Below are 25,108 nucleotides of genomic sequence, written 5' to 3'. Positions count from 1 at the left end.
AATGGTGATAATTGCTTTGTCCCGGGAAGTGATGGATCCCTTTGCAGGGGTGCCATTCCCACCTTGCCAGAGCAGCTCAGTACCTCAGAGCACCTTGTCATAATTCCACATAATGCCAGAAGTGTCCCCAAAGGAATGGTTTGTGCTTCTCAGTATAAATTCTGGTGCCTTTTGCTCTCCAGTCCCTCTTGGCACAAAGGAAGCTCAAGGGGAAGCCATCCCTGGGGCTCTGCTTTCCCTGGGCACCCAGAGCAGGAAGGTCTCACACTTCAGCTCCATATCAGGGCAGTTACAAATAAGTGAGAAAAGGTGAGTTTCACCCTGGGATCACAGCACATCCTGAGCTGGAGGTGACCCACAAGGGCCCAGCCCAGCTCCTGGCCTGGCACAGGCACCCAGCAGTGCCCCATGCCTGAGAGCCTTGCCCAAACACTCCCTGACTGTTCCTCTTCCAGGATAGAAGCAGGCAGAGAAAGCCTCCAGCAGGAGCTGGATTTGCAGCCAGAATCTGAGGGTCTGAGCCCAGCAGGGTCTGGAGCAGGGCTCAGCTCAGCAGTCACCCAGGGACACGAGCTGAGCCTGCGAGGATTTGCATCATTTGCTTTTCTAAGCAAGGCTTGAATGGGGTTTAATAATCCTGCTCTTTTTGTTATTAAATGTGTCGGGTTCAATTCCGTCATGGTGAGTCCTGCTCTTACAGCTCCTGTGATGAGAAATCTCATTAAAAGTTGGGAAATGCTTTCTCTTAGCTTCTGCTGCTCACAGACTTCTTGCTTCAGTTTGAACTTCTTTTTTTCCAGTTAAAGCCAATGTTGGGATTTGGCACAAAGGGGGGAACTCCTGCCTGGGATCACAAGGGCAGCACCAGAGGAGGTCAGGGTGGACAAGGGCTTTGTTGGGATGGGCACAGGGCCTTGAGCAACCATTCCCCTAGAAGAGAAGAAATGGGGATGATAGGCCCTGTCTGAAATGATTCCTCTGAGGAATTTTTAAGCTAGGACTCCCCAGGTGTCCAAAGTGCTGCAGCAGGGCTTTGAAGGGCGATCAGAGCTGTGGCTTCCCGGGATTATCCCTGGCAGGGAGCAGCAGGACACTTCACAGGGCTTTGGGGGATATTTCATGCCCCTGAACCCAGCAGGTTTGGGGTGTGGGCTCTGCTGGTGCTGTCACTCTCATGGAATCATGGAATAATTTGTTTTTGAGAGGCCCTTCAAGTGTCATCCTGTCCCACCCCCTGCAACGTCCCCCTCCCTCAGGGAGGAGTGTTTCCCTGGCTGGTTTTTACAGGGGATATTTCAAACACCCGTAGAGCAGGACAGGACTGTAAGAAATGGCTGAATGTGGCACTCCAGCCTTTGAGGGGGGATTGACTTGTTTTGATTTCACTTTGCTTTTGAAGCCTCTGTGCCTTCCCTCATTTCACTGCTCATTTGGTGGAAATTGCAAAAAACCAGGTTGTTAAAGGAGGAGAAATCGGAGAGGGAAATGTTCCTCAGCACAGCTCACTGCAGAAGATGCTCATTGCCACTTAGGCCTGACTCTGCAGATTTTCAGGAATTCTTGCTGACTTTCTTCCCTTCCCGCTCCAATAAGCAATTTACTCCAGCATTCACCAGTTCCTGAAGTGGTTATGGCAATGCATATTGAAATGAAAGCTCCAAATGACCCTGCAGAAACAAAAGTGCAGCTCCTGCTCTGCTGGGGAGGGGCTGGGGTCGGGCTTGGGGGCCTGCAGGGGTTGGGATCTGCTGGAGATCCAGACATGGAGTGGGTTGAGATGGCCTTAAATCCCACGCAGTACATGGCAGGGAACCAGCAGGAGTTGGGATCTGCTGGAGATCCAGTCTTGGAATGGGTTGGGATGGCCTTAAATCCCCCCAGTACATGACAGGGATGTACTGTCCCAGGCTGCTCCAGCCCTGGCCTTGGGCACTGCCAGGGTGGGAAGGGTTCCATGGAACAGACTGGTGATGTCTCTCCATGTTTGTGTTCTGCTGCACACTGATTTATCTGGGCATAAATCTCTTTCCAGCTGTACTTCTGTGCCTCATGCTTTTATTTTTCATCTCACCAAAGACAGAAGACCCCTCACTAATTTTATGACCTCCTTCCAGGGCAATTCATTCATCTGATGGAATCCAGTGGGGTGACTTGGCTTCTACACCATCAATTTTAAACTAAAAAAACCCAGAGTGTTTCTGTGCCAAAATCCTGCTTCTCCCAGTCCCTGTGATGGCCTCGAGTCCCCTGTGCCAGTGCCAGGCTGTGCCATCCCTGCTCTGCCTTGCCAGGGACAAGCATCCCTGCTGCTGCCACCCCTCACCCTCTAGCTCCTTGTCATTCTCCCGTGCTCCCCCCCAGGGCAGGAGTGAATTCTTTTTGTCATTTTCCAGTGCAACAGGAAAGGAGCTCTTCAGCAGAAATTTCTGTATCCTTTTTTCAATTTGAAAATGGGAAAACCCAAACAAACAGAAAGCACAGGAAAGCTGGATGAAGGAGAGCAAAGCAGTTGGGTCATTCTGCCAAAGCCTGCGATGCTGATTTCGAGGTGGGTTCTGATTGGGTAGGAGAGCAGAAAGATCTGATTTATAAAATTCTCCTCCTTTTTCCTCCCTGCTGATGGAAGTGGCCCCTGGGCTGTATGGGCACTCCCCAGGCCAGGCTGGACACTGGGAGGTGTCCCTGGGTGGCACTGGGTGGGGTTTAGGGTCCCTCCAGCCCTCAGCAGCCTGGCACTCTGGGGTTCTGGGTGTAAGTGCTGTGTGTGCCTGGTGTGTCCCTCCCTCCCTCCCAGCCCTGTGTGCCCCTCGCTGCTGGCTTTGCTGTTTCTGTTCCCAGCTGGCACTGAGGGCTCAGAGCTGTGCCCATCCCTGCCCAGTGCCTTCTGACCCCTGGGCTGGGTCCCAGCACAAAGGGCAAGCAGGGATGGCCATTCCCAGCCCCACTTGGGTGGGTTTGGGCTCCCAGATCACTGCTGGGGGCTCTCTCCATCCCCCAGGGAGAGCCAGCTGAGCTCCAGCTCACCCTGGGGCTGAGCTTGGGGTGGCAGTGGGGCAGGGCAGCTGTGCTGAGCCCTGCAGCAACTGTGCCAGCTGTGCCAGCTGTGCCAGGATGTTCTCCCCAGCAGCCCTGTGCCTGTGCAGGCAGCCAAGGGCAGATGCTGCTCAGGAAGCACCACACGTTCCCAGGTCTGAGGCACAGGGAAGGGCATAATCACATTCAGAAAGTGCTGAATGTTTTAATGAACGTGTCTGGGCCTTACAAAGGAACAGAGGAAGGAAGGAAAATTTCTCTGAGGTGGCTCCTGGGCAGCCTCGTGTTTCCCCAACAGGAGCTGCCTTGAGGAGGAGCGTGGTGTGTCCTGAGGGGAAGGGGGAGCAGAGCTGAGGGGCTGCATGGAGCTGAAGGATGCTGCCTGCTTGGGAAAAAGTCGATTTTTTTTTTTTTTATTACTGCTCAGTTCTTCCTTTTTTTTCAAGCAAAAAAAGTATTCTCTTGTCCTTTGCAGATAGGCAGGATTGCCCTGAATTACCTAATCAGGATGGACTGTGCTTCTAAATGAAGCAAGTCCCTGGGCCCTGATCTCCAGCACCTTCTGGGGTCAGGAGGTGACAGCAGCACTAATAAAAATGACTGGGTGCATTTCTGGGCCTGCCTGTCAGACACAGGGGCTGCAATTGCTGATCTCACTGCTCCTTCCCATTAGACTGCCTGGTAATGTCCCAGGATGTCCCAAACTCCTCCTCCCTGTGCCTGGGGACAAGGGCTTACAGCAGGGTGAGCTGGGGGCTCCTCTCAAGGGGCAGGCCAGCCACAGCAGGGCAGTCCAGGTCTGAAATTAGGGGAGGTTTCTCATGGAAGGGTTGTAAAGCACTGGAATGGGGAATGGTGGAATCCCCATCTCTGGAGGGAGTTCAGAGTGGATGTGGCACTTGGGGACATGGTTTAATGGTGACCGTGGTGGTGGTGCTGGCTGGACTTGATGGTCTTGAAGGTCCTTTCTAGCTGTAGTGACTGTGGGATTTCCTGATCCCAGCTGGTGCTGCTGTCCCCCACCTTGGGGGTGGGAATGGACAAATTCCTCCCCTGTGATCTCCCAGTAGTGCCAGAATTGGATGAGATATGGATTTATCCTGATTGCCCTCCCCACCCCACCCTGCAGCCTGCTCTCCTCTGCTCTCCTGGGCCTGGAACATCCCTCCCCACACCAGGCTGGGCTTCTCTGTGGGGCTGCCTCACCTCGGGCAGGGGCTCTGTGCTGATGCCTCACCCTCATCACACAGTGCTCAAGGTTCTTCTCCTCTCTGGCAGCACTCTGAGCTCTGCCCTGCTTCTTCCTCCCAGCTCAAGCCCAGCTCCCACGGGGGGCCCTGGAGAGGCAGCAGGAGTGAGTTCAGTGGGGAATGCTGGCACTGCTGCTTGTGAGGAGCTGTGCTTTCCCTGCAGCACCAGGCAGGGCATGCTGGCTCCTGGAGCTGCCTCCTGCAGCTCCCCACGCAGAGCTGGCACTTACAGGCACTCCTCACATCCCACGGGCTGGGGCAGTGCCCAGCACCCAATCTCAGACACCTCACTGCCTGCAGCTCACTGCCAGAAGGGGCTGGGGCTGGGGCAGTGCCCAGCACCCAATCTCAGACACCTCACTGCCTGCAGCTCAGTGCCAGCAGGGGCTGGGGCAGTGCCCAGCACTGAATCTCAGACACCTTATTGCCTGCAGCTCAGTGCCAGGAGGGGCTGGGGAATGGGGCAGGCACCTGTCCCTGCTCACCTGGTCCCTGTCACCTCCTGCTCACCTTGTCCCTGTCAGCTCCTCTTCTCCCTGGTCCCTGTCACCTCCTCCTGTCCCTGCTCACCTCCTCTTCTCCCTGCTCACCTCCTCCTGTCCCTGCCCACCTTGTCCCTGTCCCCTCCTCCTGTCCCTGCCCACCTTGTCCCTGTCCCCTCCTCCTGTCCCTGCCCACCTTGTCCCTGTCACCTCCTTCCCCTGTGCCTTGGGTGGCTGTGTGTGGAAGATGCTGGGAAGTGGCTGAAAGGATCCCAGGAATGGGCAGATGTTCTCCAGAGGCAGTGATGGCTCATCAGCCTGCCTGGCTCTGCAAGCACCCAGAACTTCACAGGGAACAACACTTTCCTCCTCCCTCCCGCTCCTCAGGATTGTTTTAGAGTAAAAGTGGCCTGAATTTAATCATAAAGCACCAGAGTGTGGGTTCACACTCAGGTGTAATTCCAGCCCAGGTTATGTTCAGTTCAGAGCAGAGGCTGATATTGCATCGTGACATTCAACTCCATCCAGGCTGTGTTTGTATTCCAAAGCCATCCATTGCAAAGACTGTTCTTCATAAGCACAAAGAGCTCCAAAGCATAAATATTTATTCCTTAAAGGTTAAGATTGCCTTAAATCATTCCAGCTTATTTGGTGAGCAGCAGTTATAATTAAAATAAGCAGTTGAGCTCCATCTGCATGTATGAAATGCATATCTATGTGTATATAAATATATATTTATATATACTTGACTCTGGTGCGGATGGAAGCCGTGGGATAATTGCTTCCATCACATCAGAAGATGCACTGATATTGTTCCTGGATGGGGTAATAAATCAACATAAAGAAGCAGCTGAAATTCTATAATGGCACGTCACGTTTGAGAGGCGGCAGAAGCCGAGGTGGGGAAGGAGCAGAGCTCGTCTCCAGTGCGGGCTGCAATTGCAGGGATAGTTATGCAAGTTATGGAAATCATTCCAGTTTTGGCTGTAGAGAGCTCATGGAACCCAAGGATGGGGCTGGGAGCACCTGGAACAGGGAAGGTGTCCCTGCCATGGCAGAGGTGGCACTGGGTGGGATTTGGGGTCCTTTCTAGCCCACACCAGGCTGGGATTCCATGCTCTGTGTTGGAATATTGTGCTGTGGCACCTGGAATTGTGGGGACACAGATCCATGAGAGCGTTCAGAGTGTGTCAGTGGGCTTTTGTAACAGACTGAAGGTTTCAGAAGTGGTCCATCCTGTTCCAGGGTGTGCAGAAGTTGGGATGGGAGCTGTCTGATAACCCTGCAGGAAATCCTGCAGCTTGGGCTGTGCTGGGAATTGTGATATTCCCTGTCTGCCTTAAAGCAGGGATGGGATGTACAGCCATGAACGTACAACAAATGGCACTGGCAGTGGTGGCTGGGAAATGGGACATGGGGACTGCTGCTGGGCCACCTGGCTTACCCTGCCAGGAGATGGGGTTGGGTGGCTCTCATGTGGCTCAGCTCCTGAAAAACTTCCCAGTTGATTGGGAATGAATGCTCCAGGCTGGACCTCAGATGGGGCAGCAGGCAGGAGTTATTCTGCAGGACTGAGAGCCTGGTTTAACTGGCCTGCTTCTAGCAGCAGCCCTGGGTTCCTGGTTCCTCATGAATGATGCACATGAGCAAATCAGAGAGTTTCTGCTTTGGGCCTTGTCCCAGCAGACTGTGAAGCCCTGGATAAAGCTGCACTTTTAAAGTATTGGCAAAATAATTTCCCATGGATAGAGTGGGACACCAAGAAGTTGTGATGAGTAACAGTGGAAACCAGAGGAGTGTTATTTAAAATGAGAACACCGGTCTTGCTGTGACCTGCTGGGAGGGCATTGATCTATCCTGGCAAATTCTTACTTTGAGGGCCACATTTTCATTAATTTTAAATTTCTGCTGCTGTTCATTGGCTGAAGATCTGTGGGCATCGTGGCCAGGAATCGAGCTGAGCACAGACCTTGTTTTAACCCTGCAGTGGGGGCAGGAGATGTGCTCAGCAGATGAATTCCCTGAATCACTGAGGCTGGAAAGGCTCCCTGAGATCCCCCAGTGCAGCTGCCAGTGCAGCACCGTGCCCAGCGCTGCCATGGCCTCGCGTGCCAGGGGCTGGGCACAAAAACTGAGGGTCTTAAAGGGAATTGGTGTTTACCAGGGCACATTCCACTCTGCCCTTGTGGTCTGCTCACAGGTTCTGCCTCCAGGCTGGACACTGCCGTGGGGCCCCTGGTGCCAGCACAGGTCACCCGTGTCACCGCCGTGGCCGCGCCCGCCGTCACCCTCATGGCCACCAACCTGCTGGAGCAGGCACGAGCAGGTGGGTGCTGTCCCCATGGCTGGGAGGGCATGGATCCACGCTCTGTGTCCTTGCAGCCGGGCTGAGCCCTGTCCTGCAGGGCTGGGACCCCCAGATCTGCTGGGGTTGTGCTGGGCTGCTGCTTCCTCTGCCTAACCTGGGGCCACTCAGCCAAGGAGGGGCTGGCACTCACCTTGGAGGCACCACGGGGCCCTGAGGGCACCTTCCCAGACCTGTTCTGGGGAAAAAAGGTGTTTGTCAGGAGTTTCCAGGGACCAGTTCAGACATAACCCACCTGACCCTCCACCCCAGGGGTTAACCTTTCCTACCCAGGGAAGCTGTGGCTGCCCCAGCCCTGCAGGGGCCCAGGGCCAGGTTGGACAGGACTTGGAGCAGCCTGTGACAGTGGAAGGGTGGGACTGGATGGGCTTCAAGGTCCCTCCCAACCCAAACCAGGCTGTGGTTCTGTGATTTCCAGGGCAGTGGCAAAGAGCAGCTCATGGGCAGGGTGGCTGTGTGGGACCAGAGCTGGGATCCCACACTTGGACTGAGTAAGAGCCAGCAGAGGAGGAGCTGGGGATCAGTCAGGGGAGGTTTTGGGCTGATCTCAAACACCAGAGCCATGAGGTTGTGGGGACAGGCAGAGCTGGCCTGTGGAGATTCTGGGGGAGGATAAACCCCAGTGTGAGATGTGAGTAGTTAATAAATCCAGTGCTTGGGAGCACTTAAGAGTCAAAGTTAATCTTTTTTGAGATTAATGGAGGTTTGGCCTCTTACAAAACAAATTTTGACTATGCCTTGTGCACAGCTCCTCATGGCATTGAATCCATCTTCCCTCTTCCCCTCCCTCTCTAATTCTGCATTTAAGGAGATGTTTGTGATCACACCTGACACCCTCTGTGCTATACCCAAGGCAGTTTTGCTGCTTCACCTTTGCTTGCCATGCTGTGAATTATTCATGCCCCTGTGCTGCCTGGAGCCTGGGAGAAGCCTCTTTCATCAGGAGCCTTTATCTGCACCCCCCTCATCCTCCAGCAGCGAGCAGAACTCACCAGTGCTGGCTGTGCTGCTGACTTTGGGGTGAAAAAGGAGTTGGAAATGTCTCATGCTGGCTTCACTGTCAGGCTGCAGCTCAGTTTGAGCACTTAGGCTGGGGGAGAGGGTAATGAATGAGCAAAGAGTGAAGGTGTGCCCAGTGAACACCTGGTGCTGCTGGGCACAGGAGGGGAGGTCTCCAGGGATGGGGGAGGCACTGATGGGGTTCACGTGGGAAGCAGGGGGCCCTGGGGCTCCTCCCTGGCCCAGCCAGCCCCACTCCAGGGGGGATCCCTGAGCCTGGGGAGGGAGGAACAGCCTTGGATATTTTCCTCTTTCCTTGCACTGCGGGCAAACACTCAGTGTTCAACTGCAGGTGTAAAACTGAATGGCTCCTGCTGTGCACAGGCCTTCAGGGCTTCCCTTTGTTAGTTTATTTTATTGGTTGTTTGCTTTTGCTTTTTTATTTTTTTTTATTCCCATCTTCTTTTCTACGTGCTGACTGCCCAGAGTGCTGTGGCAGCCTGTTCCACACGGGAATGCCCGAGGAGCTGCCTGCTGCAGGGCTCACCATGGCTGCAGCACCCAGGGGTGTCCCTGGGGCCTTGGCTGGGCTGGAGGGAGCTTTCCAGGAGGGAAAGGACAGGGAGAATTCCCAGGAGGGAAAGGAGAGGAAGCTTTTCCAGGAGGAAGAGGAGAGGGAGAATTCCCAGGGGGGAGAAGGAGAGGGAGATTCCCAGGAGAGAAAGGAGAGGAAGCTTTTCCAGGAGGAAGAGGAGAGGGAGAATTCCCAGGGGGAAGAAGGAGAGGGAGATTCCCAGGAGAGAAAGGAGAGGGAGAATGCCCAGAAGGAAAAGGAGAGGAAGCTTTTTCAGGAGGGAAAGGAGAGGGAGATGTCCCAGGAGGGAGCAGAGGCTGCCTGGGTGCTGCAGCAGTGTCCCCTCAGGAGCAGAGGGGCTCTGTGCCCACAGCAGCACCTCCCTGCTCTGAGCCTCATCCTCACCCTCACTGATCAGTGACCAAGGCAACTGCTCTGGGTTGGACTTGCCTTTGCACAAACCAGAGCTGCCAGAGCTCTGTGCTTTGGGCTCTGCTCCTGTTTCAGTTTCCACCTGCAGCTGACATCTGTGTATTCCTGCCTGGCAGGGTGGGCAGGCCCTGGCACAGGTGCCCAGAGCAGCTGGAGCTGCCCCTGGATCCCTGGCAGTGCCCAAGGCCAGGCTGGACACTGGGGCTGGGAGCACCTGGGACAGGGGAAGGTGTCCCTGCCATGGCAGGATGGGGTGAGCTTTAGTGTCCCTTCCAGCCCAAACCATCCCATGATTTGTATCAGAGCTTCCAAGGCAGGGAATGTCTCCTGTCTCTCGAGCCCCCGTGCCTGTGGGATGAAATTCACCCTGTATTTCACAGGGATGAAATCATGGCTGCTTCTCAAGTCAATGGTGAGTGTGAAAGTACCAATGGCACCCCTGGCCTTTGCTTGTGCCCTCTGAGTGCTCCTGGGGCACTGCTGCTCCCCTGGCAGTGGCCCTGGGCCACCCTCTGTGCCAGGCCTTGCTCAGGGCTGCCCTTCCCCTCCCAGCAGCCAGGCAGGAGGAGGCACTGGCACCGGGTGTCACCTCCTGTGTCCAGAGCACCAGAGTGCCTGGGAAGGCTTTGATTCCCAATTACCAGATATCCAGGGAGGGAAGATGAATTCTGAGCCCCTTTTGATGTGTATCAGCAGCTGCCTGCTCCTGGCTCCTTTAATATGGAAATTATGGGCTCTGGTTTGTAAATCTTCTTTTTTGCTCCCATAAAGCCATCTTCTGAGCAAAATGCCATGGATTTAATGTGGTATTATTCTGAGATATTCCAAGGGAAGCAGACTCAAATGAGGGCCTGTTCTGTACCTGCAGGAATTTTGAAATAATTGCAGCATTTCAAGGTGAATCTGCCCCATGGAATCCAGAGTGGTTTGGGCTGGAATCCCATCCCATGCCATCCCATGCCATCCCATGCCATCCCATGCCATCCCATGCCATCCCATGCCATCCCATGCCATCCCATGCCATCCCCAGCCATGGCAGGGACACCTTTGCTGCTCCAAGCCCCAATGTCCAGCCTGGCCTGGGCCACTTCAGGGATCCAGGGGCAGCCAGGGGATGTGTGCCTGAGGAGGATGTCCCTGAGGGTGTCCCCTGGGGGCTCAGGACAGCAGCCAGGCCAGTGCAGAGCTCTGGGGATGTGTCCATGGGGTGTCTGGGGTGTCTGCAGAGGAGATGCACCCTGGGCCCAGGGGCTGTGAGTAAAGGGGCAGGAGGAGGCTCAGAGCCACGGGCAGCGGGCTGGGGTTTGTTCAGCAGTTCTGGCTGGTTGTAAGTTTGTTCATTCCACGTTAAAAGAGCTCCTCTCCCTCACAGAGCGTGGCAAGGGCCCGAGCAGAGCCGCCTGCCCCCCGACGCTGATCCTGCACACGGAGAGGAAGAGTGTCCCCACGGGCAGTGACAGTGACAAGGTGTGTCCTCTTCCAGAGGCCCTGGGACCCTGAGCTGCACACACTGGGGTCAGGGCTGGGCTGGCTGGGGCTGTGCTGGGCACTCGGGATCCTTCCCTGCCGTGGGATTTAAAGAGCCATGGATTTAATTTCCCTTGGAGCTGTGCAGGAGCTCTGGCACTGTCAGGGCATCAGGGGGACACTCAGGGCTGGCTTGGTCCCCATGGGATCCTAGAGCACTTTGAGCTGGAAGGAACCCTAAATCCCACCCAGTGCCACCCCTGCCATGGCAGGGACACCTTCCCCTGTCCCAGGTGCTCCCAGCCCCAGTGTCCAGCCTGGCCTTGGGCACTGCCAGGGATCCAGGGGCAGCCCCAGCTGCTCTGGACACCCTGTGCCAGGGCCTGCCCACCCTGCCAGGGAACAATTCCCAATTCCCAAGATCCCATCCAGCCCTGCCCTCTGGCACTGGGAGCCATTCCCTGGGTGCTGTTGCTCCATCCCTTGTCCCCAGTCCCTCTCCAGCTCTCCTGGAGCCCCTCCAGGCCCTGCCAGGGCTCTGAGCTCTCCCTGGAGCTGCTCCTGCCCAGGTGAGCCCCCCCAGGTGTCCCAGCCTGGCTCCAGAGGGGCTCCAGCCCTGGGATCATTTGGTGCCTCCTCCGGACTCTCTCCAGCAGCTCCAGATTGTTTTTGCTGTGTGCTGGGGACAGAGGAACAGCTGGGGGACAGTCAGTCACTCCTGCAATGGTGATGTCCCTGAGCAGCCCCAGAGGAGGTGCTGGAAGGAGCAGGGCTGGCACAGGGCCCCCCTGACCCTGGGGAGCACCCCCTGCTCCTGGGCTGGTTCCTGGCCTGGGGGGTGCCACCCTCGGGGTTGTCCCTCGCCCCCTGTGCCATGGACAGAACTGCTTGGCTGCTTTTCCATGTGTGCTGTTTTAAGTGGGGAGGCATTTTTATAATCCCCATTTATCTGGGCTGCTCCAGAGGCAGCTGGCTGTCCATAAAGCCTCCCCTGCAATTCTGGCCACAGGGTGACCCCCTGCAGGCCAGGGGGGGATTTGTACCCCCAGAGCAGCTCTGTGCACCTGCCCTGTGTGCTGACCCATCCCTCTGTGTCCCCAGGGTCACTCCTTCAAGCTCCTGAGCGAGGCTGACAGCGCTCCCAGCGGGAACAAGCCCGTGGCATCGGCCCCCGTGCCAGGATCGCCGTGGTGAGGAGCTGCCAGCGCCCTTCCCCAGGAGCCTTCCTGGGCTGGCACAGGGGGACAGCACTGCCAGGGCCTCAGCAGCATGGCTGGGAGCTCCTGGCAGAGCTTTTCCATCCCCCACGGCCTGAGGAGGGTGTGGGAGGGAGTAGGAGCCAAACCTGGCTCTGCAGGCTTTGTTAACCCTGTGTGCCCCAGCTGGGCTGGCTCTGGGCTGGGGCAGAGGGGGAAAGCAGCACTTGTAAGAGGTGGTGCTGCTTTCCAGGGCCAGCTCCTGCCTGTCCCAGCTCCTTGGTGGCAGTGGGTGACCCTGCCTGCCGTGCATGGTGCAGGGTCTGTCTGTCTGTCTGTCTGTCTGTCTGTCTGACACAGGCTGTGCCTCGTGGTCCTCATGCCCCGAGCACTGACAGCAGGAGCTGGGTCAAGCTCTTGTGGCATTTTTAAATAGACAAACCTCTCTGCACTTTGTGGCCTGAGTGGTTGGTAGGAGGATTTATATCTCCCTGACCCCTAGAATAATTAGTTTATACCTGGTTTAGTTCATTTAGTTTATTCCTAGGGGCTGACACCCATGGGTCCTTTGCTCCCAGCCCCATCCAGCCTTGCTGTGGGCACATCCAGGGATCCATCTGACCCTGCCAGCCCAGCCTGGCTCTCTACCTGAATTCCTGGATCTCCCCTTCCTTCCACAAGAGCTGGGGTGCTTCTGGAGCCTGCTTTGGACTGTTCTGCCCATACCCGTGGTGCTCTCCAGGAGGGGCTCAGGGTTTCTGGGAGAACAGAGCTTCCCACAGTCCAGAACTCTTCAAATCATTCCACTTCTGAGAAGGAACCTCTGATGTGAGAGAGCCAGGGGTTTGTGATCCAAACCCTTGTGCAGGGAAAGAAACATGAAGTGTTCCTGCAGTATTTTTAGCATAGTATAGTACTAGCATAGTACTAGTAGTATGGTATAGTACTGTGTAGTATATAGAGTTCCATAGATAATGAGTTAGAAAGGTGATTAAGGATATTTATCATGTGAATGTCACTGAATCCAGGATGCCAAACCTCCCATGGGTTTGTACAGCCAGTTTTCTGGGATCTTACCTTCCTACAGGGGGTGTGCTGGGTTATTTTATAACTCCTCCTCCTGCAGTGAGGGAGCACTTCTCCTATTTCCAGTCCTTCACCTGGACCAGGTCCTTTTAAACCCAGCTTTGCTCCCTGCTTTTAATAACAATAAGCATCAGAGCTGGTAACTGTAAGGTTTGTTCCTTCCAGGTATTTTTGCTTCAGAGCCAGCCACGTTTTCCTCCCAGCAGTGTGTGTGTGCCTCAGCCAGGGGGTTTAGCTCTCGTTGGGATTCAGGAGGCACCAGCCTGGGATGGAAGTTCTGTTTGTTTATTTACATATAAATTTAGGATGCACATCCCCAGGTCTTTGGATGTCTGTTAAACATGGTGCAATAGTTATTTTCATATTATTTTGGCTGATTCCAAATGAATGTCAGGTCCAGGAGCTGAACTGCTGCCCTCCAGGTTTGCCCTGGCCAAGCCCAGGGGCTGCAGCTGGGGCTGCACAGCTCAGTCACGTTTGGCACATCCCTAACAGAGCCCTAATTCCATCCTAAACACTTGGGGCAGGCTGCTGGGCTGGGGGCACCTGCCACAGGAGGTGGGAGCTGGCTGGGAGGCCATGGGGATGGCACGGGGATGGCACAGGGCACACGGATGTCATTGGGATGCCATGGGATTGGCACACAGTTGCCATGGTAATGTCATGGTGATGCCATGGGGATGGCACGGGGCTGCTGTGGTTGCCCCTTTCCCCACCACACAGCAGGTGAGGCTCCCATGGCCACGTGCCAGCCCGTGGCATCCAGGCAGGTGTCACACAGTGCCCCAGCTCCTGCCCCTGGCTGCAGAACCTGGAATGCCTTTTCCTGTGGGGGTCCTCATGGGAGCACCATGGCCCCCCCTGGTTCTTCTGGCCTTCCCTGCCAGAATATTTCACCTTTTCTGGGCTGTTTCTGCCCTTCCTGTGCCCGGGGGTGGGGGAGGACAGAGCTCCCTGCCCGGGCTGCTGGGGAGGGCTGGCAGGGCAGGGCCAGGCCGGGGTGTCCCTGTGGTGTGTCTGGAGTGTCCCTGGGGTGTGCTCGGGGTGTGCCTGAGCTGTCCCAGGTGTCCCTGTGGTGTGCCTGGAGTGTCCCTGGGCTGTCCTCAGGTGTCCCTGTGGTGTGCTCGGGGTGTGCCTGAGCTGTCCCAGGGGTCTGCCTGGGGTGTCCCCAGGTGTCCCCGCGTGTCCCAGGGCTGCAGTGCCCCCGCTGTGGGCACATTCCTGGTCTCTGGCCAGGCTCTGAGGCCGGTCTGTCTCTTGGAGCAGGTGTGTGGTCTGGACTGGAGATGACCGGGTGTTCTTCTTCAACCCCAGCATGCAGCTGTCAGTGTGGGAGCGGCCGCTGGACCTGAGGCACCGCGGGGACATCAAGCGGCTGCTCGAGGACCCCCCGCACAAGCGCAAGCTGGAGGCTGCAGCAAGTAACCAACCTGGCCTTGTTCCCCTCTCCCCGAGCCCCAGGAGCCCCTGGAGCTGGGCTGGGTGTGCTCCTGGAGGTGTGAGACCCTGAGTTAAGGAGGGCAGCCTGGGGACATTCCCCACGCAGGGAAATCGATGTTTGTCACAAATTCCTGGTTTTCCCTGCAATGCTGGGCTGGGCTCTGAGCCTCCTCCCTGCTGCAGAGAAGAAGCAGGAGGCCTCCTGCAGGAGCTGGATCTCTGCTGGCTGCAGTCCCTCTCAGGAGGCACAGTGTGCTTCACTGCCCGAGTTCAGGGCGTGCATTAGCATGGCTCCCTGCTCCCAAAGCACCCCGTGGCTGAGGATCACCCAGCCGAGCTGTGCAGCAGGAAATCCCAGCAGGGAGGTTTGGGAGAAAGGCTCCCTGCTCCTGCGAGCTGCTGTGTCCGTGTCAGTGCCCCTGAGGCTCCACACTGCCTGTACTGGAGGGCTGTCCCTTGCTGGGGACATCAGCCATGGCAGTCCTTGCAACTGCTCCTGCCCTTGGCTGGCTGCTCGGGATTCTTGGATGTTCTGGGTTTGGTGGTGAAAGAACAGTCACATCCTCCAGCTGCTGCTTGTTCCTTGGTGGGCAGGGGGAAAAAAGCAGGACTTTTTTCAAGTGGCTGTTTCCAAGTGCTGTGTTTTGTAACTGAATTGGGGTGGTGGCACTGCCAGGCTGCTGCAGGACCTGCCCTGTCCCCCTGGGCACCAGGGTTGGCCACTGGCTTTGGTCCAGGGGGACAGCTGCCAGTGAACCCCTGAAAACCCCAATGAGTCACTGCAAACCCCAATGAGCCACTGCAAACCCTAATGAACCACTGCAAACCCCAAAGAACCCCTGCAAACCCCAATGAGTCACTGCAAACCCTAATGAACCACTGCAAACCCCTAATTAACCTCTGCAAACCCCAAATAACTGCTATAAACCCCACAGAACCCCTGCAAACCCCACAGAACCCCTGCAAACCCCACAGAACAAGCAGCCCTGTGCCTGCAGGGAGATAAAAGTGAGCCATTTTCAGCTTCTCTGTCAGCAGAAAAGCAGCTCCAAGGAGGGTTCTGTCTGTGTCCTCCAGATGACACAGCCTGTAATTCCATTTTTCCTCTCTGAATTTCCACAGCAGGTGCTTGTGTGTACATTTCTGTATAATTTTTGTGTATGGCTTGAAGAGCTTTAGCTGTGGATGAAATTCCTCCAAAGCCTATCTGCTGAAATTCATTCTTCAGGAGGAAAACAGAGCTTTTAATTGCAGGATCTGCTGCAAGCTCAGTGAATTCCTGCCAAGGGATGGCCAGAGACAAAGCTGAGGGTCATTGTTCATGGTCTCTATCATTGTTCCTGCTCTGTAATTAATTAACAAAAGAGTCTTAACTCAGGGCTGAGAGGTGCCACTTCAAAAATCTATTTTTTGCTGTGCTCCATCCTTTCCATTTATTATCTCTACCACAATGATTTGATTCATGCTCCTGGTTTTTTATGGCCATGACTTCCATTGTTGTTAAATATCTTAATCCTCCCTGCTATAATTGGGCCCTGTGGTTGCTCAGGGTTGGAGCAGTTCATAATTAGTATAGATTAGCTCTGAGGTGAGGGGGATTATTTGTTACCTCTTCTCTTAGCTTGTAATCTCCAGTAAATAAATAACGCAAACGAGCTGAGTGTTCCCAACAATGCTTCCCACATTTATTTAGCTGAGTGGCTGCTGCTGAGATTTAATTAGAATTTTCAAATCAAACATCTTAAAAAAAAAAAAAAAAAAAAAGATGTCAAGCAAAGTTACCCACGGGATGCTCGGGGTTGTCTCTGCTGAAGGATCAAGTGCTTTTTAAATTTGGGCATAAATGAGAAATTGCTCATTTCTCAACTACTGCTCCTCCCCCAAGTGTTTGTTCCAGGAGGTTGATGTGGCTCCTCCCTGACGGGGTCCCATCAGGCCATGCCGTGGGGCTGGGGAGCAGGGCAGCTCCCCCAGGGCCCAGAGCAGCTGATCTGCTGTGCTCTCTGCCTCAGCTGCTCGGGCTGAGGAGGATTTTCCAGCTAATTAACAGAAAATGGACATTATGGAGTCACCAAATCATGGAATGGTTGGGTTGGGAGGGACCCCAAATCCCACCCATTCCACCCCTGCCATGGCAGGGACACCTTCCCCTGTCCCAGGTGCTCCCAGCCCAGTGTCCAGCCTGCCTGGACACAGCTGTAGAACTCCCCCTGAAACCAGTGCTGCTGTCACTTACTGAATTCCCCCAGGGATTTGGGGCCCTTTGGCACTCAGACAAGAGGCTGAAGCCCATCCCTGGATCCAGCACGTGAATATTTGCCAGCCCACGTGCTGGGGACCCTCCAGGGCAGCCACTGCAGGGATCTGACTTTTGGTGAGAGCTGCAGCTGGTAGAGGGGAGCAGAAAAGGTTTCAGAATTCAGATTTGTTTCCCTTGTCTGTGACTGAAAATCCAAGCTCGGAGTCCCTCATGGACCTGTGTCCATGGGGGTGGCCTGGCCTTGGAGCTGCTCTGCAGCCTCAGGAGTCTGGGGGGTGCTGGATCTCCCCGGCCCTGCCAGGTGCTGCTGGAATTGCTGGGAAAGCAGCCTGAGACTGGCTGATCCCAGCAGGAGAAATGGGACAGAGTTACCTCCAGGAGATCATTCAGGCTGCTAGCACAGAAATGACTTTGCAGGAATGTCTTCAGGTGCATTTTGAAGGGAAGGGAGGAGGGAGGATCAGGTGAAACAATAATAAGATTTAAAGCAATCATGTCATGAATGAAAAATGAGGAATTTTGCTGGCTGGAAACGGTCACTTTATTGCTGTGGCTTCCATTTGGATGAAGGCAATTCTGAGGATTTTACAAAATACTTGTTATTTCTAAAACCCTCTGTGGGGGTGAAAGCCAGGAAATACTGAGCAGCAGAGACAGGGAAGAGAAGTCAATCTGAGGAATTTGTATTCCCATTTATCTCGTTCAAATTTGATAATGACTTATTTCTTTTCAGCAGACAAGTGTGTTAGCTCTTGTCCAGGGGATGAAAATGATGATCTGAGCATCAAAACCAAGAGAAATAAGTGAGTCCTAAAGTTTCCTTGTCTCTGTCTAACAGTGGGAAGGGCTGGTACAAAGAAGGGCAAGTTAAAGCAGTTTTGGATCTGTGTGGGTGAATGATGGGAGCATTCTCTGGGTGTCCAGTCCTCACCAGGGCCAGGATTCTCTGTTTCCCCTCACACTCTCCTGAAGGCACCATGAAAATGCAGCTCTGGGCTGTGCAGGCTGCCCAGCTCTGTGCCAGACATCCTTCTGAGGGGGCAGGCACAGCCTTTGTGCTGGGGAGGCCTCGAGAGGGCTGACCCAGAGCAGGGACTGGGCAGAGTCACAGAATAAAGCAGGGATTGATTCCAAGGATCTCCTCCATGGACCCACCTTGGGCAGCACCAGAGCCCAGCCAGGGCTGCCCCCAAGATGACCCAAAATGGCCCCAAAATGCACGGCCGGGCACGGGGTCTGTCCCTGGGATCAGCTCTGCTCCATTTGCACCTTGCAGTTCATTGTCCCAGCCCAGCTTTAGCCCAGGCACTCCCACCCTTGTTTTTCTCTCTCCAGCCCACGGGGTTTGTGCTCCTGGCCTGAGATTTGGCTCATTTGTCCTTGGTGCCCAGCTGGAGCAGGAATTGTTTTGTCTCCCTGCTCTGTGCACAGAGCTCACCATGCCCTGATGTGAAGCTCAGACCCTCACACTAAAGCAGCACAGAATGTGAAACACAGAAAAGCCAAACCTGAGGCATCAGTGGATTATTACAGCTGTGCTGGACTGGATCCTTTATTGTGATTTTTGGCATGTGAAAATGCCCCCTTTATGGTCCCCCCTCCTTGGCAGGGCTGTATGAAGCTGTCCCTTTGCTGCACCTTGAGCTTGGGTGTCAGGTCCCTCTGGTGGCCCCGAGTGACCCTCCTGCCTCAGCAGGAGCTGCTGCAGCTCCTCCAGCCCAGGTGTGGTGCCCAGCTGCCAGCGTGGGAGGTTCTGGGATGTCCCAGGCAGGACTAAAGGATCCAAAGGATGCAGTCCCTGTGCAGGGAGCGTGGCTGACCCCTGTGTGTGTTGCCCTGTCCAGAACAGAGGAGTGCCAGGCTGCGGGCCCGGCCGGCGCTGAGGAGGAGCAGGCAGGGGAGGAAGGCTCGGCCCCGCGGATCTCACCGCCCCTGGAGGAGAGGATCACCCACTTCAGGGACATGCTGCTGGAGAGGGGGGTAAGGAGCAGCCCTTCCTGGGACACAGCACAGCCCTGGAGCCCTGCCCTGGCCCAGCAGCCATGGCAGGAACCACGCCAGGGTTCTGTCCCTGGGCCCTGGGGCTGGTGACACCGTCGGTGTCCCCACTGCCACCCCTGGGAACTGGGACAAATCCCAGAGACACCCCAGGGATGCCCAGAGGCAGCAGCTCTCCCACAGGCCAGGGGCTCAGAGGGACGTGGGGCTGTGGGCACTGAGCTGTCCTGGTCAGCTCTGGGGTGTCCATCACCACAAACCCCAGGGACTCCAGCACGGGGGAGCCAATTTCACTGGCTGCCCATCCAAAATCGTGGGATCATGAGTGGTCTGGGGTGGAAAGGATCTCACAGCCCACCCAGTGCCACCCCTGCCATGGCAGGGACACCTTCCCCTGCCCCAGGTGCTCCCAGCCCCAGTGTCCAGCCTGGCCTTGGGCACTGCCAGGGATCCAGGGGCAGCCCCAGCTGCTCTGGGCACCCTGGGCCAGGGCCTGCCCACCCTGCCAGGGAACAATTCCTGCCCAAAATCCCATCTAACCCCACCCTCTAGCAGCATAAAGCCATTCATGCTTATCCAGATCCTTGGGGAAGGATGTTCTGGAGATGGTTCCAGCTGTTCCGAGCTGCAGGAACAGGGAATGCTCTGGGTTTGGGCTCGGGGGGGACAGGGAGGTGTAAAATGAGCAGTGGCTGCAGATCCTCTGCCTCCCCCACACTGCCACGTGCATCCCATAAAGGGAATATCACTCCTGCAGGAAATACAGCCCAAGGTGGCTCTTGTCAGGCACTAAAGCCTATAAAATTTATCCCAGCAATCAGCAGGCTTTAAAGGGGGATAATTAGAGCTTCAGCAGCTCAGCAATGAATTATCCCCACGCCAGAGCTGCTTTATTAATACAGCTTGTTATTTATGCTGCAGAAATGCAGAAGGGCCATGAAGGAGCCCTGGGTGAGGACTTTGCTGGCAGGTGGGAACTCGGGGGGCAATGGGTCAGTATTTGGAAGGATTAGGGGTGTTCTAGAACAGGATTCTCAGGTGTTCCTATGTAAGATTTGCTCCTAAAGTAAAGAAATTTGGGAAATTCACTGTTTGGGTTTGCTGATGTTTAAAAATGAGGAGAGAAGAGGTTCCTTTGCTTTTACCCTGAACATTTTCCAACTGTCCAGCTCAGCAGCAGCTGCTTGGCGTGGCTGAAGCACAGGGAGACCATTAATGCCATTTAAATCTGATTATTTAATGACCATCCCCTGCCCTTTCCTCCTCAAGGAGCTGCTGGATGGAATCACAAAGAGCTCGAAGCAGATGGAGTTTGCCAGTGGAGTTCTGCAGCTTCCTACAGAAATTATGTCAAGAGAAGAATATTTATTGTAACATTTTAAAAATAGAGGGGGTTTGGGGGAGCTCCAAGACACAGGCACTCTTTATTCTGAAGTCTGGGGTGGGTTTTCCTCTGTCAAAATGTAATCTGGATATTCTTCTGGAAGTTCCAAAGTTTCCACAAAATTTAAGAGGAAGAGGAAAATTTAAGGTTCCTCCTGGCTCCCTCTCCCACCCAGCATCAAAATATCCATGTTCTAAGCCAGCATTTCCAGGAAATTTCTCCCTGCTGGGCTGCTCTCAGGGCTTCTGAAAGGATTCCAGGGGGTGTTTTTTCTCTAGGTTCTCCCTTCTTAATCCTGGGGAGAGAGGGGGATTTGTGTGTGAAGTGTACCTGGAATGAAATCAGAAATACCAGGTTATTTTGGGTGATGTTTGCCAAATGTGCAGTGTAATAATTGCTAAGCACAAAATCATCAGCTGGAATGATTATGTGATGAACTAGTCTGAGCTTAATTAGCCTCTGCTCAGAGGGGGATTTGTGCAGGGAACAAAGCTGATGGCCAGGAGAGTGTGAAAGACACCAGGAAAAGAGAATTCCTGGTGCTGGAAACCCCAGAGCTCAGGACAGGGGGACACAGGGAGGGGAGCTCTGGGTACCCCAAAGGTCTCAGACCCCAAAGGCAGCTCAAGCTTTGGGTATCCCAAAGGTCTCAGATCCCAAAGGCAGCCTGGGCTCTGGGTACCCCAAAGGTCTCAGACCCCAAAGGCAGCCTGGGCTCTGGGGATCCCAAAGGTCTCAGAGCCCAAAGGCAGCCTGGGCTCTGGGGATCCCAAAGGTCTCAGAGCCCAAAGGCAGCCTGGGCTCTGGGTATCCCAAAGGTCTCAGACCCCAAAGGCAGCTCAAGCTCTGGGTATCCCAAAGGTCTCAGACCCCAAAGGCAGCCTGGGCTCTGGGGATCCCAAAGGTCTCAGACCCCAAAGGCAGCCTGGGCTCTGGGGATCCCAAAGGTCTCAGACCCCAAAGGCAGCCTGGGCTCTGGGGATCCCAAAGGTCTCAGACCCCAAAGGCAGCCTGGGCTCTGGGTATCCCAAAGGTCTCAGACCCCAAAGGCAGCCTGGGCTCTGGGGATCCCAAAGGTCTCAGATCCCAAAGGCTGCCTGAGCTTTGGATTTTCCACTCTCAAGCCACTCTGAGAGGAAAATGAGTCCACTTAAAGCCACTTTGCTTCATCAGAGCTTTCCTGCTGGAGTGTTAATTACTGTTTAATTACACTTCACATCCTTTCTTTTTTTTTTTTTAGTGAATTCACTCTTTTGTAATTAGTTGGAGTGATTAGAATATTTTATTTCCTTCAGATTCTTCTGTCACCAGTGAATTAGCAGGGATGCTGTAGAAGCTTCTGAGCTGGTGGAATTGTCCCTGCCCAGGCAGGGGGTGGATCTGGGTGGTCTCTGAGGTGCCTTCCAGCCCAAAGTGCTCTGTGATCCCATGACCCCACGAGGCTGGAAGCAGCCCTGCAGGATGGCACATTCCCATCCCAGTGGCTGTGGTGCTCTGGGGGTGTTCACTGCCAGCTCTCCCTGTGTGCCTCAGCTGGGTCCCAGTTCCAGCTCTGGAGCTGGAATTGTCCCTTTGGTGGGCACTGGAGCCTCTGCTGCCCAAGCAGCAGCACAGAATGGCCTTTCCTGCCTGCTGCAGTGCCTCCAGCACGGCTGGGGAGGGAGCACCTCCAGAGCCTCGCTGAGGAGCAAACCCATCCTGGCCTGAGGGGCCACCAGAGCTCTGCCAGAGGTTAAAATCCACCTTCAGCCGTGCCAGGAGTGCTGCCCAGGGCTGCTCAGCTCGGCAGCATTCACTCCTTGGCCAGGCAGGTAAAACCCTGCTGTGTGTGCCCAGGTGTCGGCGTTCTCCACGTGGGAGAAGGAGCTGCACAAGATCGTGTTTGACCCACGCTACCTCCTGCTCAACCCCGAGGAGAGGAAGCAGGTGAGTGCCCCGTGCCCCAGCCCGGCCTGGCTGCAGCCAGCACCCCCCAGACCAAGCAGGATCCTGCAGCAGTTATCCTGGGAGGGCAAAAGAATTCCACCACATCAGAATTTCCCTGGGGACACTCACAGCTTTGGCTCTGCCCCTCGGGGGGATGCTCACCAGGCACAGGGTGGGGTTTGGGGGTCTGGGAGCTGGGCTCTGTGGGGTTTGGGGGTCGGGGAGGTGGGCTCTGTGGGGTTTGGGGGTCTGGGAGCTGGGCTCTGTGGGGTTTGGGGGTCGGGGAGCTGGGCTCTGTGGGGTTTGGGGGTCTGGGAGCTGGGCTCTGTGGGGTTTGGGGGTCTGGGAGCTGGACTCTGTGGGGTTTGGGGGTCTGGGAGCTGGGCTCTGTGGGGTTTGGGGGTCGGGGAGCTGGGCTCTGTGGGGTTTGGGGGTCTGGGAGCTGGGCTCTGTGGGGTTTGGGGGTCAGGGAGCTGGGCTCTGTGGGGTTTGGGGGTCTAGGAGATGGACTCTGTGGGGTTTGGGGGTCTAGGAGCTGGACTCTGGGGTTTGGGGGTCAGGGAGCTGGACTCTGTGGGGTTTGGGGGTCTGGGAGCTGGGCTCTGTGGGGTTTGGGGGTTAGGGAGCTGGGCTCTGTGGGGTTTGGGGGTCAGGGAGCTGGGCTCTGTGGGGTTTGGGGGTTAGGGAGCTGGACTCTGTGGGGTTTGGGGGTCTGGGAGCTGGACTCTGTGGGGTTTGAGGGTCTGGGAGCTGGGCTCTGTGGGGTTTGGGGGTTAGGGAGCTGGACTCTGTGGGGTTTGGGGGTCTGGGAGCTGGACTCTGTGGGGTTTGGGGGTCTGGGAGCTGGGCTCTGTGGGGTTTGGGGGTCTGGGAGCTGGGCTCTGTGGGGTTTGGGGGTCTGGAAGCTGGGCTCTGTGGGGTTTGGGGGTCTGGGAGCTGGACTCTGTGGGGTTTGGGGGTCTGGGAGCTGGGCTCTGTGGGGTTTGGGGGTCTAGGAGCTGGGCTCTGTGGGGTTTGGGGGTCTGGGAGGTGGGCTCTGTGGGGTTTGGGGGTCTGGAAGCTGGGCTCTGTGGGGTTTGGGGGATCTGGGAGCTGGACTCTGTGGGGTTTGGGGGTCTGGGAGCTGGGCTCTGTGGGGTTTGGGGGTCTGGGAGCTGGGCTCTGTGGGGTTTGGGGGTCTGGGAGCTGGGCTCTGTGGGATTTGGGGGTCTGGGAGCTGGACTCTGTGGGGTTTGGGGGTCTGGGAGCTGGGCTCTGTGGGGTTTGGGGGTTGGGGATCTGGACTCTGTGATCCCTGTGAGTCCCTTCCCACTCAGGATTTTCTGTGGTTCCCAGGGCTCTCTCCTTGGACAAGCAGGTGCTCCAAGGTTTGATCACAGGAACCCTTGGGGTGCAGGAACAGCTCCTGGGAATGGAGGACCTGGGAATGGGGACCTGGGAATGGGGACCTGGGAATGGAGGACCTGGGAATGGGGACCTGGGAATGGGGGATCTGGGAAGGGGGACCTGGGAATGGGGACCTGGGAATGGGGACCTGGCTGTAGGAGGGAAATGGCCCCAAAGGAATGGTTCTGCCCTGGATTATTGGGATGGTGCAGAGACACTGCTGGATTTCCATTGTTTAGGACCTTTCCCAGGAGTCTGGCAGGGTTTGGTGCTGACCCCACTGGACAGGGCACTGGGGCCTGGCTGGGGGCTTTCTGCAAGGGTTGGGTTTTTCTGGGGAGCTCCAAAGGGATGTGGGGCTCTGCTGCCTTGACAATTTGGGCATTAATTATCACAAATGGATCCAAAGTCTGCAGGTGAGTCTACAGAATTCAGGTGAGATGCAGAGATTTGCAGAGAAGGTGAAAGTGCTGTTCTGTGGTTATTTCTCTTCCTTAAAAGTCTTTTGTCATCCTGCAGAAGGAATAATTTTTAATATTGAATCGCCCATTTTTTAAATAAACAGGATGAAAAATGAACTTATTCCATATTGTCCCGTGGTGCTCCAGAGAGCTTCCTGTAGGTATTTACCACAGGACTGGGCACATACATCTTCATTTGCTCCCTTTCCAATATCTCCTTTCCTAAGGAAAAAAAAGCAAAACAAAATAATCAGGATATACAGGAATGAAAAAGTATGAGGAGCTGCCAGGATGGAAAGTGCTGCTGAAGAGCCTGAGCAGGGAGTTTGGGATTTATTTCAGGGAATGGGCAAGGCCAACACCTGGGCATGATGAGTCAATCAAGAGACATTCCCTGGAGCCATGGAATCATTTTGTCAGCCATGGAGGGGGTGGCTGGGCTGGGCTTTGAGTCCTTCCTGCCCAAACCAGTCGGGGGCTCTGGGATCAATATCAACACTGCTCCCTTTGATGAAATGCCCCACTGCAGCCAGGCCAGAGGGCCAGTCCTTGGAGGTGATGGAATAAAAACTCCTGCACACGTGGGGAGGCAGATGAGGACTGCAGGCCCTGAGCTTGCCAAAACCCCCAAGGCTTTGTCCATAACTCCTTGTCCTGGCTCCCTTCCCTGGCCAGATTTTCGAGCAGTTTGTCAAGACCCGGGTCAGGGAGGAGTACAAAGAGAAGAAGAACAAGCTGCTGTTGGCCAAGGAAGAATTCAAGAAGCTTCTGGAAGAATCCAAGTTATCCCCAAGGTGGGTGTTGCCTTAGGAAGGGTTGGGAAGCTCGGCTTTGTCATTTAGGCTGAGCTTTTCAGCCCAGAATTCTTCCTAGCAAGGGGAAGATGCCAGTTCCAATGCTGGGGTGGCATCTCTTCCCTGGTATTTTCCAGTATTTTGTTGTATTCCTGGGAGAGGAAATATTCCATCTGTGTCTCCCACTCCCTCTCTGTCCCTTCCCCTCTCCCTCTCTCCCTCAGAATGTGCAGCACTTTGCACAGCACATTTATTTTATATTCCTGTATATGCAGTGATTATAGAACACCCATTACTTATGGAAAATCAGTACCACAGTGCTCAGTCTCATCCATATTACACATGCAGGTGTAATTACTCAGAAATTGCATCTATTCTTGGGCTTTGGTGGAAGAGAAATATAATTTCTCAAAGTTCCTGTTAATGCCACGCCATTAAATTCATGGAATGTGTCCCTGCCCATGGCAGGGGGTTGGAACAAGATGATCTGTGAGATTCCTCCCAACCCAAACCCTTCTGTGGCTCCACAATTCTGTGATTAAATTAAAATACAGCGTGCAAGGCACAATCTATGT

At 55.2% G+C, this 25,108-nt stretch overlaps 1 protein-coding gene across 1 annotated transcript in view; it reads left to right on the top strand.

Annotated features, from left to right (window-relative positions):
• Positions 1-25,108, top strand: part of TCERG1L (transcription elongation regulator 1 like) — a 49,019-nt gene that overhangs the window by 22,126 nt on the left and 1,785 nt on the right. Inside the window, exons 5-12 of the mRNA XM_059852251.1 lie at positions 6,966-7,091; positions 10,508-10,602; positions 11,704-11,792; positions 14,151-14,305; positions 17,318-17,387; positions 18,429-18,564; positions 21,803-21,892; positions 24,415-24,533. Coding sequence (XP_059708234.1) covers positions 6,966-7,091; positions 10,508-10,602; positions 11,704-11,792; positions 14,151-14,305; positions 17,318-17,387; positions 18,429-18,564; positions 21,803-21,892; positions 24,415-24,533 — 880 coding nt within the window. The remainder of the gene's footprint in view (positions 1-6,965; positions 7,092-10,507; positions 10,603-11,703; positions 11,793-14,150; positions 14,306-17,317; positions 17,388-18,428; positions 18,565-21,802; positions 21,893-24,414; positions 24,534-25,108) is intronic.

The sequence above is a fragment of the Haemorhous mexicanus genome, chromosome 7 (genome assembly GCF_027477595.1).
Source record: "Haemorhous mexicanus isolate bHaeMex1 chromosome 7, bHaeMex1.pri, whole genome shotgun sequence".
In the NCBI taxonomy this organism is placed as follows: Eukaryota; Metazoa; Chordata; class Aves; order Passeriformes; family Fringillidae; genus Haemorhous; species Haemorhous mexicanus.
The sequence above is the reverse complement of the archived record's forward strand: the minus strand, read 5'-3'. Positions and strand labels throughout refer to the sequence as shown.